Source organism: Oryctolagus cuniculus, chromosome 14, assembly GCF_051225735.1.
Source record: "Oryctolagus cuniculus isolate XC-2025 breed Fujian yellow rabbit chromosome 14, ASM5122573v1, whole genome shotgun sequence".
In the NCBI taxonomy this organism is placed as follows: Eukaryota; Metazoa; Chordata; class Mammalia; order Lagomorpha; family Leporidae; genus Oryctolagus; species Oryctolagus cuniculus.
Window position 1 is genome coordinate 94,233,429 of NC_142880.1, and position 14,648 is coordinate 94,248,076.

Consider the following 14,648-nt stretch of genomic DNA (forward strand, 5'->3'; position numbering starts at 1 on the left):
CAGCAGGCGCTGGACAGACTTTCTGCCACTTTGCTATCTAGTGGCAAACTGCCACTTACCTTTCCACAGCAACACACAGAGGTGCGCTGACAGCCATGTGTCTTCACACTGCTGTGCCTCACTACACACATGGACGAAAACTGCTCGCCTCCCTACCGCCTGACTGGCAGGTGCCTCCTGCTGTCGGGGTGGGGGCGGAGCGTCCTGTGTACAGCTGGATCCCGCACACAGGAACTGCCACAGAACAGTCTTCAGTACCTCTGTGCCAGGGACCAGCAACTCTGTGGTGAATACTCTGTGATGTCAGAAAAGCCCTCAATTCAGCCTTTCTAAGTCTGGGTTCCACAAGAAAACGATTTGGAAGACAATCTTGCCCATTCTCCTAGAGTGGGACATAGCTAGGGCCAGAATTACAGATGCAGAAAGAGAAGTTAACGCCTTACATACAAGGATGCCTGAGAGTAGCAGGCTTACATCTTTCCCAGGTGACAGAGCTGTTAACCTGATAATTTTGAGGATTTCTCCTTCTTTCGTTTTTTTCAGAGTATCTGTATGTTAAAGTAACAGCTATGACATTTCATTCACCATACCTGTGGGGTGCCTCCCTGTGTGAGCACCAGTCTACATGATGGGGCTACACCACAGAACTCGTCTCCATCGGCCGGCGCCGCGGCTCACTAGGCTAATCCTCCGCCTAGCGGCGCCGGCACACCGGGTTCTAGTCCCGGTCGGGGCGCCGGATTCTGTCCCGGTTGCCCCTCTTCCAGGCCAGCCCTCTGCTGTGGCCAGGGAGTGCAGTGGAGGATGGCCCAGGTGCTTGGGCCCTGCACCCCATGGGAGACCAGGAAAAGCACCTGGCTCCTGGCTCCTGCCATCGGATCAGCGCGGTGCGCCGGCCGCAGCGCGCCGGCCGCGGCGGCCATTGGAGGGTGAACCAACGGCAAAGGAAGACCTTTCTCTCTGTCTCTCTCTCTCACTGTCCACTCTGCCTGTCAAAAAATAAATAAATAAATAAAATAAAATAAAAATCAGACCCATTCAACGTTTACCAATTTCCACAGTCAAAAAATTGTCGTAATAATTCAATAGGAGGTTGAGCTCCGTATTTCTCCAATGCAGGCATATTCATATCATCTATAAAAAAAAAAAAATTAAAAAAAAAAAAAAAAAAAAAAAAAAACTCGTCTCCTTACCCTAAGACTCACTGCTACTGGGGAGAGATCATCCTAACAGAATACAATGCAAAGTAGGAAGAGGCACAACAGAAAAACAAATCAAGGGAATATAATAGGGATGCAGGTATTTTAAGAGTAGTTTTATAAAACAATCATCTATAAATATTTCAGATGCTTCACATACTTAAAAATGATTCAAATTGCAATTCAGCATTCAGTAAACTGTCTTAGAATGCAAACGATGCCTCTTTGTCTGAAGCTAGTGAAATGGCTACCTTATGATGTTATCATGCGTCCAAATCCACTTCTGGTGGCAGCAGAGCAGGTCAATGGCAAATATGTACTCCCAAGTGTGGTCATTTAAGTCCTCACCAAATTTCTCACTGGACTGAAATTCTGTTTTTGGACATAGCTGTATAGTCAAAAGTAGCTTTGAGACCATAAACCCCACATCTACAGGAGCATTCTAGAAAATAAAAAAAAAAATGGGAGTCTCAAATACAATACATCTAGTGTTGGTAAACTCAGAGTATAATAATCATCAGATAAACAATCATTTAATTAAAAAATTGGTATTTGAAGCAGCTGTATTTTGGATAAGGAACCAGGTGTATGTTAGTCCTAATACTTACCATAAAATGATCATGGAATGGAAGTTGAGAGACCAGGTAAACTAACTACAGGCAGGAACAGGATCCAATCAGGTAGAAAAAAGGTAGCTGCACCCAGCCAATAAAGAACTGAAGTATTAAAGCTAGCTGTAATAAAAAAGTTATTGGCTGGTGTTGGGGTACAGCAGGTTAAGCTGCCCCTCATGATGCCAGAATCCCATACTTGGAGTACCAGCTGCCATCCCGGGCTGTCTACTTCCAGCTCCCAACTGATGTGCCAGGGAAAGCAGGGGATAGCCCAAGTGCTTGGTCCCTGCCCACATGTGGGCAGTACAGATGGAGCTGCCAGTTCCTGGCTTCAGCCTGGCCTAACCCCAGCCAGGTACAGCCATCTGGGGAGTGAACCAGTAGATGGAATCTCTCTCTCTCTGTCACTCTGCTTTCAAATAAACAAAAACAACAAAAAAGCTGAAGCCATTAAAAATTCTTTTAATCCTATCATCTTTCTGACACTGGAAGACAGCTGGCTTTTCCTGAAAATTCATAAAACTGAATGAGACAGTACCGGACTGTTACGTCTGGCTTCTCTCGCACCTGTGTATAATGGAATGCATCCTTTCCACTCCATGTATCGCTAGCTTGAACATGCTTTTTCACTGCTGACCAGTTACCATTATATAGACACACCACTGTTTATCAAATCTCCTGTTGATAGCCATCTGGGTTACTGCTAACTATGGATGACCGTATGGACAGAATGGCAGCTGACATTATATACAGAAGACCCTTAAGAATGTTAGAAAATCTTTTCACAAAACTAGCAGGAAATACCACCCTAAAGAGGTCACCTGAGGGAAACACTTCCTGCCATGCTAGTAGTAAGAAATTCCTGATTTTAAAGACTAAAGCGCTAAATAATTTGCACTTGAGATAATATACACTACTTATTTTTTGTTAACTCGTGGTATTATATTTAATAAACATCCCTCTATTTTCAATTCTAGAAATAACGTCCTGGGGCTTAACTGTATAACTTTTCTGATTTTGAACCTTCTTTGTTCTATTGGGGAAAGCTGTGGTTACAAAGTAATATTCTTTGATATGTTAGTGAAATCTGTTATAACTTTTACTTTTAAGTGTCTCATTGAAACTTTTTCCATTCTTGTGCTATTACTTTTATTGAGTTTTATAATTTAACAAAGACAGGGGCTTTCTTTCTTTTTTTTAAGATTTTAAACTCTTCCACCTGCTTGTTCACTCCCCAGATGACTGCAACAGCTGCAGCTTCCTCTGGTCTCCCATGCGCGTGCAGGGCCCAAGCACTCAGGCCATCTTCCCCTGCTGTCCCAGGCCATAGCAGAGAGCTGGATTGGAAGAGGAGCAGCAGGGACACAACCCAGCACCCACATGGGATGCTGGTGCTGCAGGTGGAGACTTAGCCTACTACACAGCGGTGAACCCATGGCGGGGTGGGGGGAGGGGGCTGGGTTTTAATGTGTTCTTAAGATGAAATAGATTTCAGGGGCCAGCGCTGTGGCGTAGTGGGTAAGCCCGCAGCCTGCAGTGCTGGCATCCCATATGGGCGCCGGTGCAAGACCCACAGGCTCCACTTCCAATCCAGCCCTCTGCTATGGCCTGGGAAAGCAGCAGAAGATGGCCCAAGTGCTTGGGCTCCTGCACCCGCATGGGAGACCCAGAGGAAGCTCCTGGCTTCGGATCTGCACAGCTCTGGCCATTGTGGCCAACTGGGGACTGAACCAGCGGATGGAAGACCTCTCTCTCTCTCTCCTTCTCTGTGTAACTCTTTCAAATAAATAAATTAATTTACAAAAAAAAAGATTAAAAATACTTGGTTCTTGGGGCCGGCGCCATGGCTCACTTGGTTAATCCTCCGCCTGCAGTGCCGGCATCCCATATGGGCACCGAGTTCTAGGCCCGGTTGTTCCTCTTCCAGTCCAGCTCTCTGCTGTGGCCCGGGAGGGCAGTGGAGGATGGCCCTGCACCTGCATAGGAGACCAGGAAGAAGTACCTGGCTCCTGGCTTCAGATTGGCGCCGTGGCGGCCATTTGGGGAATGAACCAATGGAAGGAAGACCTTTCTCTCTGTCTCTCTCACTGTCTATAACTCTACCTGTCAAATAAAAAAAAAAAAAAAAAAAGTAGTTAAGAATCAGACAAAATGTAGCTGGAACTTATATTTGCCTTTTGTTATATAGTAAGCATCAACATCTTTTATGTTAATTACCAACTGGTCTGTTCAAGCATTCTACATGTAAAGCCAAAGTTGACCATTTTTATTTTGATAAGAAATCATCTTAGGCATCTAAAGCTGTTGCTCTAGGGTTCATTAATCCAGTAACTGTTGCTAAGTCTTCTAGTCAGAATCTTCCATATTCTGGCTTTTCTCCTTTTCTCATTAATCTGGACTCTGAGTTACCCATTTTTGTTGGTAAGACAGTGTTTTTTGTTTGTTCTCTCCTTGATGCTATGTATTACCTTTTAAAGATTTATTTTATTTATTTGGAACAGAGTTAGAGAAGTAGAGACAGCGAGAGAGGTCTTCCGTCCGCTGGTTCACTCCCCAGATGGCCACGATGGCCGGAGCTGCGCCGATCCAAAGCCTGGAGCTTCTTCTGGGTCTCCCACGTAAGTACAGGGGCCCAAGGACTTGGGCCATCTTCCACTGCTCTCCCAGGCCATAGCAGCCAGGACTAGAACTGGCGCCCATATGTGATGTCGGCACTTCAGGCCAGGGCATTAACCCGCTGTGCCACAGTGCTGGCCCCTATGTATTTCTTACTTTTTAAACTGAAATCTTTTTCTATATTCTTTTTTGTATTTTTAATTTTGAAAATGAGTATCAGCCAAATGTATTATTTGCTTAACAATAAGAAAAAGTGTTTTTAATAGTACAAGTTTTCCAAAAACTAAGGATATTTGGTATGAAGGGTTTTCCTTTTTGCTGAATTGTAAAAACGATTGTGACTTTAGTTTTCATATTTTACTTGTTCCCAGACTGCCCATGACTGTGCATCTCAAGTTCTAACTAAAAGTTTAAGATTTAAGATATTAGTGTCTAACTTTATTGAATTATCCCTACACAACTTAATCTTTACTTCCCAAAAATTGTGGTTTCCATGTGGCCAAATTCGTGATTCACCATATATATAAAAAATCCTATCTACATTCTATCTACATTCAGATTTGCTGTCTGTACTTAATTCTACTATGTCCTTACTTTTGTCTATCAGATCTGCTGAATTCTGAAAAAGAACAGTTGGAAGTCTTGTAGTGCAATGCTATTTTTTTCCTTAAATATTTCGCACTTTTCTTTGATTTTATTTTATATTTTTACTTGATATGACATTTAAAAAATTACTGAAACCAGCAGCTGCTTTGCAAGTACTGTGTTTTATCATCGAATTCCCAAAACAGGCAGAAGAAGGGCTCCAGCTGCAGGCAGGGGCAGGCGTGGCACAGGCAGGCAGGGCCCCCCGGAGGCAGCCAGCTCCCCTGCCGAGGAACTGACTCTGGCTTGTGCACACAGATGGCCCATTTCAAATCTGCCCTGAAATGCATGTGCACTACTCACTGTCCACTTGGTTCTCATTAAATAAAATAGAAAAGAACACCAATCTAAATATCACTTTAAAATATTAATGCTTAAAAAATAAAAAGGCAACATGAGAACAAAACATGTAGAACAAATACCAATTCCATCTACTAGAAAGAAAAATATAGATTAATAGATTCAGAAAAGATTTAATAGAAAAGAATTGAGATACCAATTTTTTCACTTCTCTAAGTACCTATTGCAGAATCAATTTATATCTCTTCCAAGTCCTTTAAGCATATGTATGGATTTCATCAGTCATAAATTAGCATAAAATCTAATTCCATGAAGAATATCTTTAAAATGCCTAGGAATGAATACAAAAACAGTAATATTTATGTAAGACCTACAAGAACATATGTCACAAGAGAAAAATAAAACTCACCTTTTCCCAATTGAGAAAAGCTCTCAAACAGTTCAGAACCTCTCCTTTCGCTCGCTGCCGGGCTACTAACTGCATTGCTTTATTAATCACTGATTGAGAGAGAAATATGTCATGCCACATGTTTGCAATAAACAAAGTCAGTTTCTCAGACTCTGGGAAATCTGTAAGAAAGAAAACAATAACCTTTTATGTCTGATCAAGCAAACAGAATATGAACCAAGAATAAACTCTGTGCATGACACTGTGCGTGCAAGGCTGGCCACAGCGGAGGGCACGCACTGTGCGACCCAGCCGAGGCTCTGGCCTCAGCTATTTCAAAATATGCTCCGCCTTTTTTCCTTCCTTTTCCCACTGGCAAATGCTCTTAAGTTTTTAACACAGGGCATGAAAACACAGCGGTGTATGAAAAAAGGAAATCTCCAGAGACAAAAGGCAAAATCCTCCCTCTAGGCTTCCTTAGTTCCAGGATTCTCCCATTTGATGTACGTCATTGCAGGTCATTTTAATGTGTTTACTCAGGTATGGATTAGTCAGGGAATTTTTTATTTGAAGAGTTATACTTTATAAAATCCGGATGACATGTTTTTTTGTAAACTCCTTCCCCTATAAAATGGCTTTTCTCTTTTTTAAAATTCATTTCATTGGGGCCGGTGCTGTGGCACAGCAGGTTAATGCCCTGGCCTGAAGCACCAGCATCCCATATGGGCGCCAGTTTGAGTCCCGGCTGCTCTACTTCCAATCCAGCTCTCTGCTGAGGCCTGGGAAAGCAGAAGGTGGCCCAAATCCTTGGGCCCCTGCACCCACATGGAAGATCCGGAAGAAACTCCTGGCTTCGGATCGGTGCAGCTCTAGTCGTTGTGGCGAATTGGGGAGTGAACCATTGGATGGAAGACTGACCCTCTCTACCTCCCTCTCTCCCTCCTTCTCTCTCCCCTCTCCCTCCCTCCTCTCTGTGTAACTCTTTCAAATAAATAAATAAATCTTTTAAAAAAAATAAAATTCACTTCGTCAAAGGGTAGTTTCTATTCTAAAACTGCTGGTTCAGGGAGGGCGTCGGGACAGCAGTACGGCAGTTAAGATGATGTGTGGGGTGCCTGCATCCCACACAGGAGTGCCTGGGCTCAAGTCCCAGATCCACTCCTGACGCCAGCTTCCCGATGCCACACACCCTGGGAAGCAGCAGGGACTGCTCACTATGGGGTTCCTATTCCTACCATGCACCTGAGCACCATGGACTGAGGTCCAGACTCCTGGCTTCAGCACAATCCAGCCCTAACTACTGAAGGCATCTGAGACATGAACCTGAAGTTGGGGGATAATTCTCCATCTGCTTTTCAAATAATACTAAGAATAAGTGAAATACACTCAAGGACGCAGATCAACTACTTTTGATAAATGAATAAATCAACATAGCCCCAACCCCTGCAATCAATACCTGTCACTCTTTGACTCTGCCCCTCCAGTGAGTAACGTTGCCCCTGGATACCGAAAACCTTTGACCTGCTTAACCTTACTACAGATTAGTCTGCCTTTTCTCAATTTCTATGAACAGATCAGCGTGGTTTGCAGTCTTTTCTGTCTGCCTTCACCTCTCAGCATAATGATTTTGAGATTTACCCATATTGCTATATGTGCCAGCAGTATGTACCTGTGGATGGCCAAGCAATGTTCCACTCTTTCCTACAGAACGAGATGTTTTTCATTTACCTGAGGACTGGCATTTGTTTCCAATTACGGGCTATTATGAATCAACATGTTATAAGTATCTGGGTACTAGTCAAGTAAGCATATCTGGTGTCAGTTCTTTCTGACATTCCCTCTGCCTAGAATTCTCTTGCCCACTTTTCAGCTGCATATTTTGTGTGCATTTTCACATCTAAGTTCAAAAGTCACTGTGACAAGGAAAGCTTCCCTGACCCTAGACTACTGCAGATCCACCTTCTAAATAAAGTACAGTTTATCCATTCAGCCCACAGTTAGTGACTGCGAGCAGCACACCATTCTGGGGTGTGGACAGAGGAGGAACAAGAAATTCCTGTCTATACCAAGTACACACTCTGGATGCTGCTTTGGGCTACCAGCCCCCACGGCATGGTCAAATCTAGAACCAATCACACCACACAACTCCCAGCACTTAGAGTTAAATGAACAATAAAGAGTGAATACAGAAATAAAGTGGGCAACTGAAGCACTGAGCAGACGCAGGAACCATACTGAAGATGATGGCACGCTGGATTATCCTGACTTAGAGACCCCTCCCTGCCCCACCCCAGCCACACACAAGGCAAAGGAATACCAATCTCTGCAGCTGAGCTGGGCTTCCACTAAGTGCTGCATACCATGACCTGGGACAGCAAAGGACTCCTCTGACTTCTCACTAGAGACAGACGACACAGCAGCAGACAGAGAAGCACAGGAGAAGCCCACTGTCTCTCCTTCTCTGACTCGCTGCTGCCCACGCACTCCGGCATCCACCTCACAGCTGCCCTCCGCAGGTAGAGGCACAGCAGTTTCCTTGTCAGTTGCTTCAAAAGTTTTTGCATATTTTCTATCTGCTTCTAAAGCAGCATCACAGGACTAGAACAGAAACGCAGTAACAACAGACATTCTATTTTTATGCAGAAGCAAAGAAATGTGCTCACTCAAGTTTAAGCAAATTCTACTGAAAATCAATATGAATAGAAGCTGAAGCTATTCATACCCTCTAGAAAATGCACAAAATTAACATTATTTTTAAAGCTACAGAGCAGTCATCTAGCTGAAAATGTAGATGTGAAGTATAATAATAAGGTAAAAAAGCAACAGGATGGTTCCAATATGCAAATGTCAGCATCTAAACATACCTTCCTTGAGGAGGCTGTAGCAAAACAGGCGTGCTCGCTCTAAGTCTCCAAGCTGCCGACAGATACCCACGTAGACCCTGCAAAGGGCGTGGATGTAACTGTGGTCCAGAGACGTCTTCTGAATTTTCAGTTCTGAGAGAATAGAGTGAAGCAAGCACTCTGCTAGATGCTGCATTGGAAGCACAAAGTGAAACGTCACTGCACGTTCTTGCTTATCTTTAGATCACCTAGGAAAAGCTAAAAGCAGCAAGGCTAAGTATCTATTGGGAGTATAAAACCCGCACTTTACAGAGGGCAGACCACGGCTAACCACTGGTAAGCCACAAGGGCGGGGGCGGGGTCCCCAGGCCTGCTTCGTGTGGTCTATCAGGCTTAAGTGTGAGCTCACATGGTTGCCCACTGTTACAGCCACCGAGAAAATACCACACAGTACCATGGTTTTGCCAAAACGACCTGGGACACGTGGAGGGCAGCATGCTGTGCCTTTGAGCATACCAGGATCAAGAGGAAATACGGCAATTTTAGCCTTGAAAGAGGAAATTTGCTTCAAACTTTAGGTTATTTGATGAACACAAGTTATTAAACCTCTAATACTTCCGTTTCAACTTTATAAAATGCCAGCTGGGAATAAATTATTTGTCTTAATGTTCACATACTTCTCAGTCTTTGTTGGCCTGGCTCATTAATCATTCAACACTTTGCGGGCAAGAGAGCCCTCATTCTAAGCACAGGCCATTCCTGACGTGCTCGGAGAAAGGCAGCCAACATACCTTTTTTGTTGTGCTGAATTCATAGACGACTTCCTTCTCTTGATCTCTCATCACTGGCTTTTTGGAGATATTGCCCACATACACATGGCTACGAATGACAGGCAACAGATCAAAGGACGACTCTGCAATTTTCTTCAGTGCATCGGCTATGGCTTTGTCATGGGACTCCACAGTTTCTTTGGGTTTTGAAGGCAACCGTGACTCTGTGTTGACAGCTCGAACAGAACTGCTCTCCTCCTCTGTGGCTCCAGCTTCAGCCTGAGGGAGGTTCCTCTGGAGGCTCCTGTGGACTCCTGCACTGGACTCCCTGCTCTCTGGTTCTGGGGAGCCGCTGCCCAGGCGCAGCCTCTTGGCACTCCTTGGTGTACATGTGGACAACGTCCTCTTCCCACCTGCATCCTGCTGCGCTCCCGAAGCCCTTGACTTCTCCTGGCGGGCGTCACCGGCAGAGCTACCTCCTGCCTTGACGAAAGCAGTTGATGCTGAAGTGATTGCCTTGAACCCTAGCAGAGCACTGACAGACCCCGGTAAGTTCTTGGAGTCTGCAGACGCACCTCGGGCGCGCTGAATGTTCCCCTTGAGGAGGTTCAGGGTGCGGGCCCTGGCAGACAACTCTGGATACATGGTGTCCAGGATCTTCACAGAATTCTCCTGAGGAGGCGCCCCCACGGCAGTGTGACTGGGCGCGCAGGCTGGGAGTCGGCCAGGCACAGGAAGCGCGTGCTTCGGGGTGGCTGCACAAAACTGCAGGGGCGAAGACACTACCCTCTCGCCAGCTGATGCGGCAGACGGAGACGGAGATGGAGACGGACCTGGGGGAGAGATGTGTCTGGGGTCTTCCAGCCATGGAGACAGCACGGGAGGCGCTGGGGTATCACATAAGGGAGAAATCTGGCCGACGGGAGAGGCTGGTGAGGAAGGGCTAGAACTGGAAATGAGAGGAGAAAGCGGCTGTGAAGTCCTTGGAGGTGTAGCTACCAGAGGAGCCAGCAGAGGCGGCAGAGGGGGCCCCACCTCTTGCCGTATCTTACTCAGAGTGTCAGGAGAGCACTCCGTGGGAGTAGAGGTGTCGGCATTGGCTAGAACAGGCTGAGTCTGGTTTCTTGGGGTTTTGACGTTACTTCTTTCACCTGAACAGGACTGAGAAACTTCACTTGGATGAGTTTCCACTTTGTTTGATGCTAAAGTCTTGGCTGGCTTGTTCGATGGCTCCTTGTTTGCAATCTTGGATCGATTCTTGTTTTTGCCACATGGCTCCAGTTTGGAGTTGTAATACGTGTGATCAGACGCAGCAACCTGAGTCTCAAAGGTCTGATCGTATATTTGAGAACTAATCCATATGCTAGGCTTAACAGGTCTATTCCGCAAACGACTTTTATCAAAGTTGGCGCTTTGACCACTGCTTGAAACATCCTCACAGGGAAGGGTGCTGCCACACAGGGGCTCCCGACACGCAGGGCCAGCGGCATCCGTGTCTGGGGACTTCTCCACAGAAGCCTCCGAAATGGACTCAGCTTCCAGCTCCCCCAGGTCCCGAGGAGCAGGGTCCTCAGGAGTCGCACACACTATCACCTGGTCCACATCGGGCCCGACGGACACACCACTGATGATGGTCCAGTTGTCCCCCTTTTCAATGACCAGGTTCTGATCCTTATTTATAAGGACGTTAATGACTTCCGAGGTCACTGTCGATATCTGACACTGGAAGGTCGTCTCGGCCTCCCTCGAGCTCTGCTCCGTCGTGGGCTCTGCTGCAGAGGCAGGGCACAGGGCTGCCTCGCCGCCATCTGCCTGCCTGGCCTCCTCAGGCCTGCTCTGGATGCGCTCGCGAGACCCATCCGGAACAGGGGAGCTGCTTCTGGCACCCACACTGGCGAGCAGCGGGAGCAGTTCTGGGGCATGAGAGGAAGAGCTAGCCACTTCCTGAGAGGGGACTTTTCCTTCTAATTTCTCAGTGGTCAGGCTGCTATTTATATTTAAGAACAGATTCCCAGAGTGATCCTGACAGCCCTCATAATTGATCTGCAGTTCCTGCCCAATCTTGGTGAGGACGTCAGACAGGGTCTCCAGAGAACACGGCGCCAGCTGACTTGCATTTTTTAAGGACTCGCCCTCATCCTCTGATTCGACCCACTCTTCAGAGGCACCAAGTGCTGCTTCCTCACAGGGTCCCTCTCTCGCCTCTCCTCCTGACAGTGCACTTTGCTTTAATTCCTTGTTCACTTCTTTATGCAGGGTTCCTTTGCTAGAACATTCTGAGACGGAGTCCCCCGAATTATAATCCTTCAGTTGACAACTTTCAAGAAACAGCACGACCTCAGATGTAGAGAGTCTGTCTATGTCAGGAAAAGCACTTATGTTACAATCCTGAAGAGCTGAGGTCAAACGGCCCACTTCCACGGAAGGTCCCGCCTCGGCCACGCCAGGCTCTGCAGCTCCTGCGCCTCTCTGAGAGGCGTCTGGAGCATCCTGCTGGGTGCTCCCCACCACGGCCTCAGGGTCCTGCTCACCCTCACTGCAGCTGAAGGCCTCACTCTCCTCTACCTCGGTGTCATCCTCTCCTCCCTCCCGAATGCCTGTGTAACTATACAAAGTACCAGGGAAGCTACTCGGGGCCGCGTCCGGGGCTTCCTCGTCTTTTCTAGAAAATGCTGAAGAAGCGGCACTGCCTGCGGTGACGAGGCACTCAGGGAGGGCACCACGAGCTTTCGGTGGCGACTTCAGAAGACCACGAGCGTTCGGCGGTGTGCCAGGAGAATCCTTTGCCACAGCCAGGGCCTCACTTCCGGACCTTGCTGCCTCTCCACAGAGTGTTTCTTCAACAGGAAAGCCTCCAGGTGCTGCTGATGCGGAGGCCGGAGGCAACCCGCTGCCTTCCACCCCGCTGGAGTCCGGATCCGTGGTCTGTGGAAATGGCCTGTTATTCTGCACCTCTCCCTGCGCTGCGGCCTCCCTCACCACGTCTTGGGTTCGGACAGGGATGTTCTCAGAAGAGAAAGATAATGTCCTATTTGTGGAACAACCCACGCTTTCTACTGGTAAAGAACCACCTGGAGAATCGCAATCTGATTTCCTCCAAGAGGTGGAGACCTCTGGTGAAGTGCTTCTCACGGACGCCTCCTGGATGCTCAGCGCTATGCCGGCTCCTTCTGCAGCGCACTTGGCTACAGGTGCAGCGCGGTCAGCTTCACGATCACTGCGCTCGGCTCCGAGAGCAGGCTCACTCCTGTGCAGTCTCAAGGGCTCCAATTTAGCGCCCTGACCCTTTTCAGGCCTTGACTGCTTCATGATAACAGACACTTGATTAGGCAACAGAGATGCGGTAGGTTTGAATTCTACAGGATTAGTGTTTTCCCCAGGAAGTTCAAGATTGGATGTTGCTCCTCTATTTTGCATGGATGGGATCCCCTTTTGTAGCTGATGGTCAGTCTTTTGTTCATGTTCTAGTTTAGCTTTCAGAATTTCTTCACCACGTCTTCTTAATAAATCACTGTGGTGCCAGGAAGTGCTTTTAACAAAACCAGAGGCACTCTTGACTGAGTCAGCTCGAGAATCTATTACTGATGTGAAACCTGACTTTGGAAGCATGAGTTCAATTCTTGGATCCTGACTTTCACATTGTCCATCCTTTGTTGCTTTCATAAATACTGAATGAGGAAATGAACAGACGTTGGTCATGCTGTTTATAATTTTCGTACACTCTCTCGCACTATTTTTCGGGTCATTAACATCAGATGCTCCCCACGCAGGGCTCAGAGCGCGCGAGCCCCTTCCCAGGTCACGGCCCCCTCCAGGCCGTTCTGCCTGCTCAGACTGCAGGTGCAGTGTGTTCAAGGTTTCTGGTTGCAGTTTCTGCTCTGAAGGACCCAGTTTGGCAGGGAGCACTTTCGTGGGAGTATCTGTGTCACTAACGAGCTGGAACGGACAAGACTGAGGGTTTCTGCTAACAGACAGCACTACTGAGGTAGAAGAGGAAGAAAAATGGGCTCCAGCATCAGGCCTCGACGCATCTACTGTATAACCTGCGTGGCTGTCCTCAGGTTCTGAGGACTCCCCCATAATGGACCCGTGCACATTGTTCCTGGCCTTCGCTGCTTCTCCAGACAGTCCCTGAAAATGGTCAGACAGGGCTACAGAGTCTGACTGAGGAGCTACGTCTTCAGGTACAGCCCACTTAGTAAACTCCGACTTGGGGGAGCCTATCCCTTTGGACAACAGGGTTTTCTGTTCCGTCTCAGTGAGCTCCTTCAGTGGCCTCTTGCCAAGGGGAGAAGAACATGGGGCGGACTTCCCAGGGGCAGCTTGCTTTTCTCGCTCTGGGTTGCTGGACAGCTTTTCAACCCACACAGTCCTGGTGGGCTTGGGAAGGGGCTCCTCAGTCTGAACAGACCTCTCCAGCTCCCTGACCTCCATCTGTGTTTCTGCCCCATCTGAAATGTCTCTCTCTCTACCCGCCGTGAAGTCAGATGACGGGGTCCAGCGTTCACAGGGCACGGCCGAAGGCTCTCTCGGTGCTGCTGCTGGAGTCTCAGGTCCAGCAGCTGTCACTCTGCAGACCTCCTGGGATTTGGGCTTTTCCTCCCATGTGCCACTTCCTGTACTCTTCCTGGATAAGCCAAAATAATCTCGGGGTTCAGCTGTGTCATCTTCTGAAACAGACTCAGCAGAAGTTCGAGGCTGGGCTGTGTCATTGTCACTGGAATCTGTATACTCTCCAAAGTAGGTTTCCTGAAAGGGTAAAAATTAGCCATGAGCACTCATTCACCAGACCAATTAAGGCAACCAATCCAAGGCACACAGAGGACATGATTCCCGAGGAACCCCTGAACTCACATCTGAGAAGGGAGTCGTTACTGAGGAGGGGTCTACACCTGCACTCCAAATGCACTTCCCCATTTTCTGGTCCAGAGGCTCACAGCCTCTGGCTCCACAGCCCACGAGGCTCCTCTCCTTTCCAAATGTCACACACGCTGGGGGCAGCCCTACCACATGCCAGGCATCACCATGGCTCTGGGAATCTGTGAGGATCTCCTGCCAACAGCTCTTCCCAACACTTCCTCAGACTGAATGCTGTACCATCTTTTTTTTTTTTTTTTTTGTATATTTTATTTGAAAGCGGGTGTTAGAGAATGAGAGGCAGAGACTAGTTTCCTCCCCAGATGTCCACAACTGGTGATGGGCCAGGCCGCAGCCAGGACCAGGAGCCAGGAGCTTCTTCTAGGTCTTCCACATGAGTGCAGGGGCCCAAGGGC

At 47.6% G+C, this 14,648-nt stretch overlaps 1 protein-coding gene across 1 annotated transcript in view; it reads right to left on the reverse strand.

Annotated features, from left to right (window-relative positions):
* Positions 1-14,648, reverse strand: part of ICE1 (interactor of little elongation complex ELL subunit 1) — a 61,216-nt gene that overhangs the window by 11,325 nt on the left and 35,243 nt on the right. Inside the window, exons 13-16 of the mRNA XM_008251200.4 lie at positions 9,397-14,124; positions 8,627-8,795; positions 5,784-5,944; positions 1,451-1,641 (exon numbers count right to left, since the gene is read on the reverse strand). Coding sequence (XP_008249422.4) covers positions 1,451-1,641; positions 5,784-5,944; positions 8,627-8,795; positions 9,397-14,124 — 5,249 coding nt within the window. The remainder of the gene's footprint in view (positions 1-1,450; positions 1,642-5,783; positions 5,945-8,626; positions 8,796-9,396; positions 14,125-14,648) is intronic.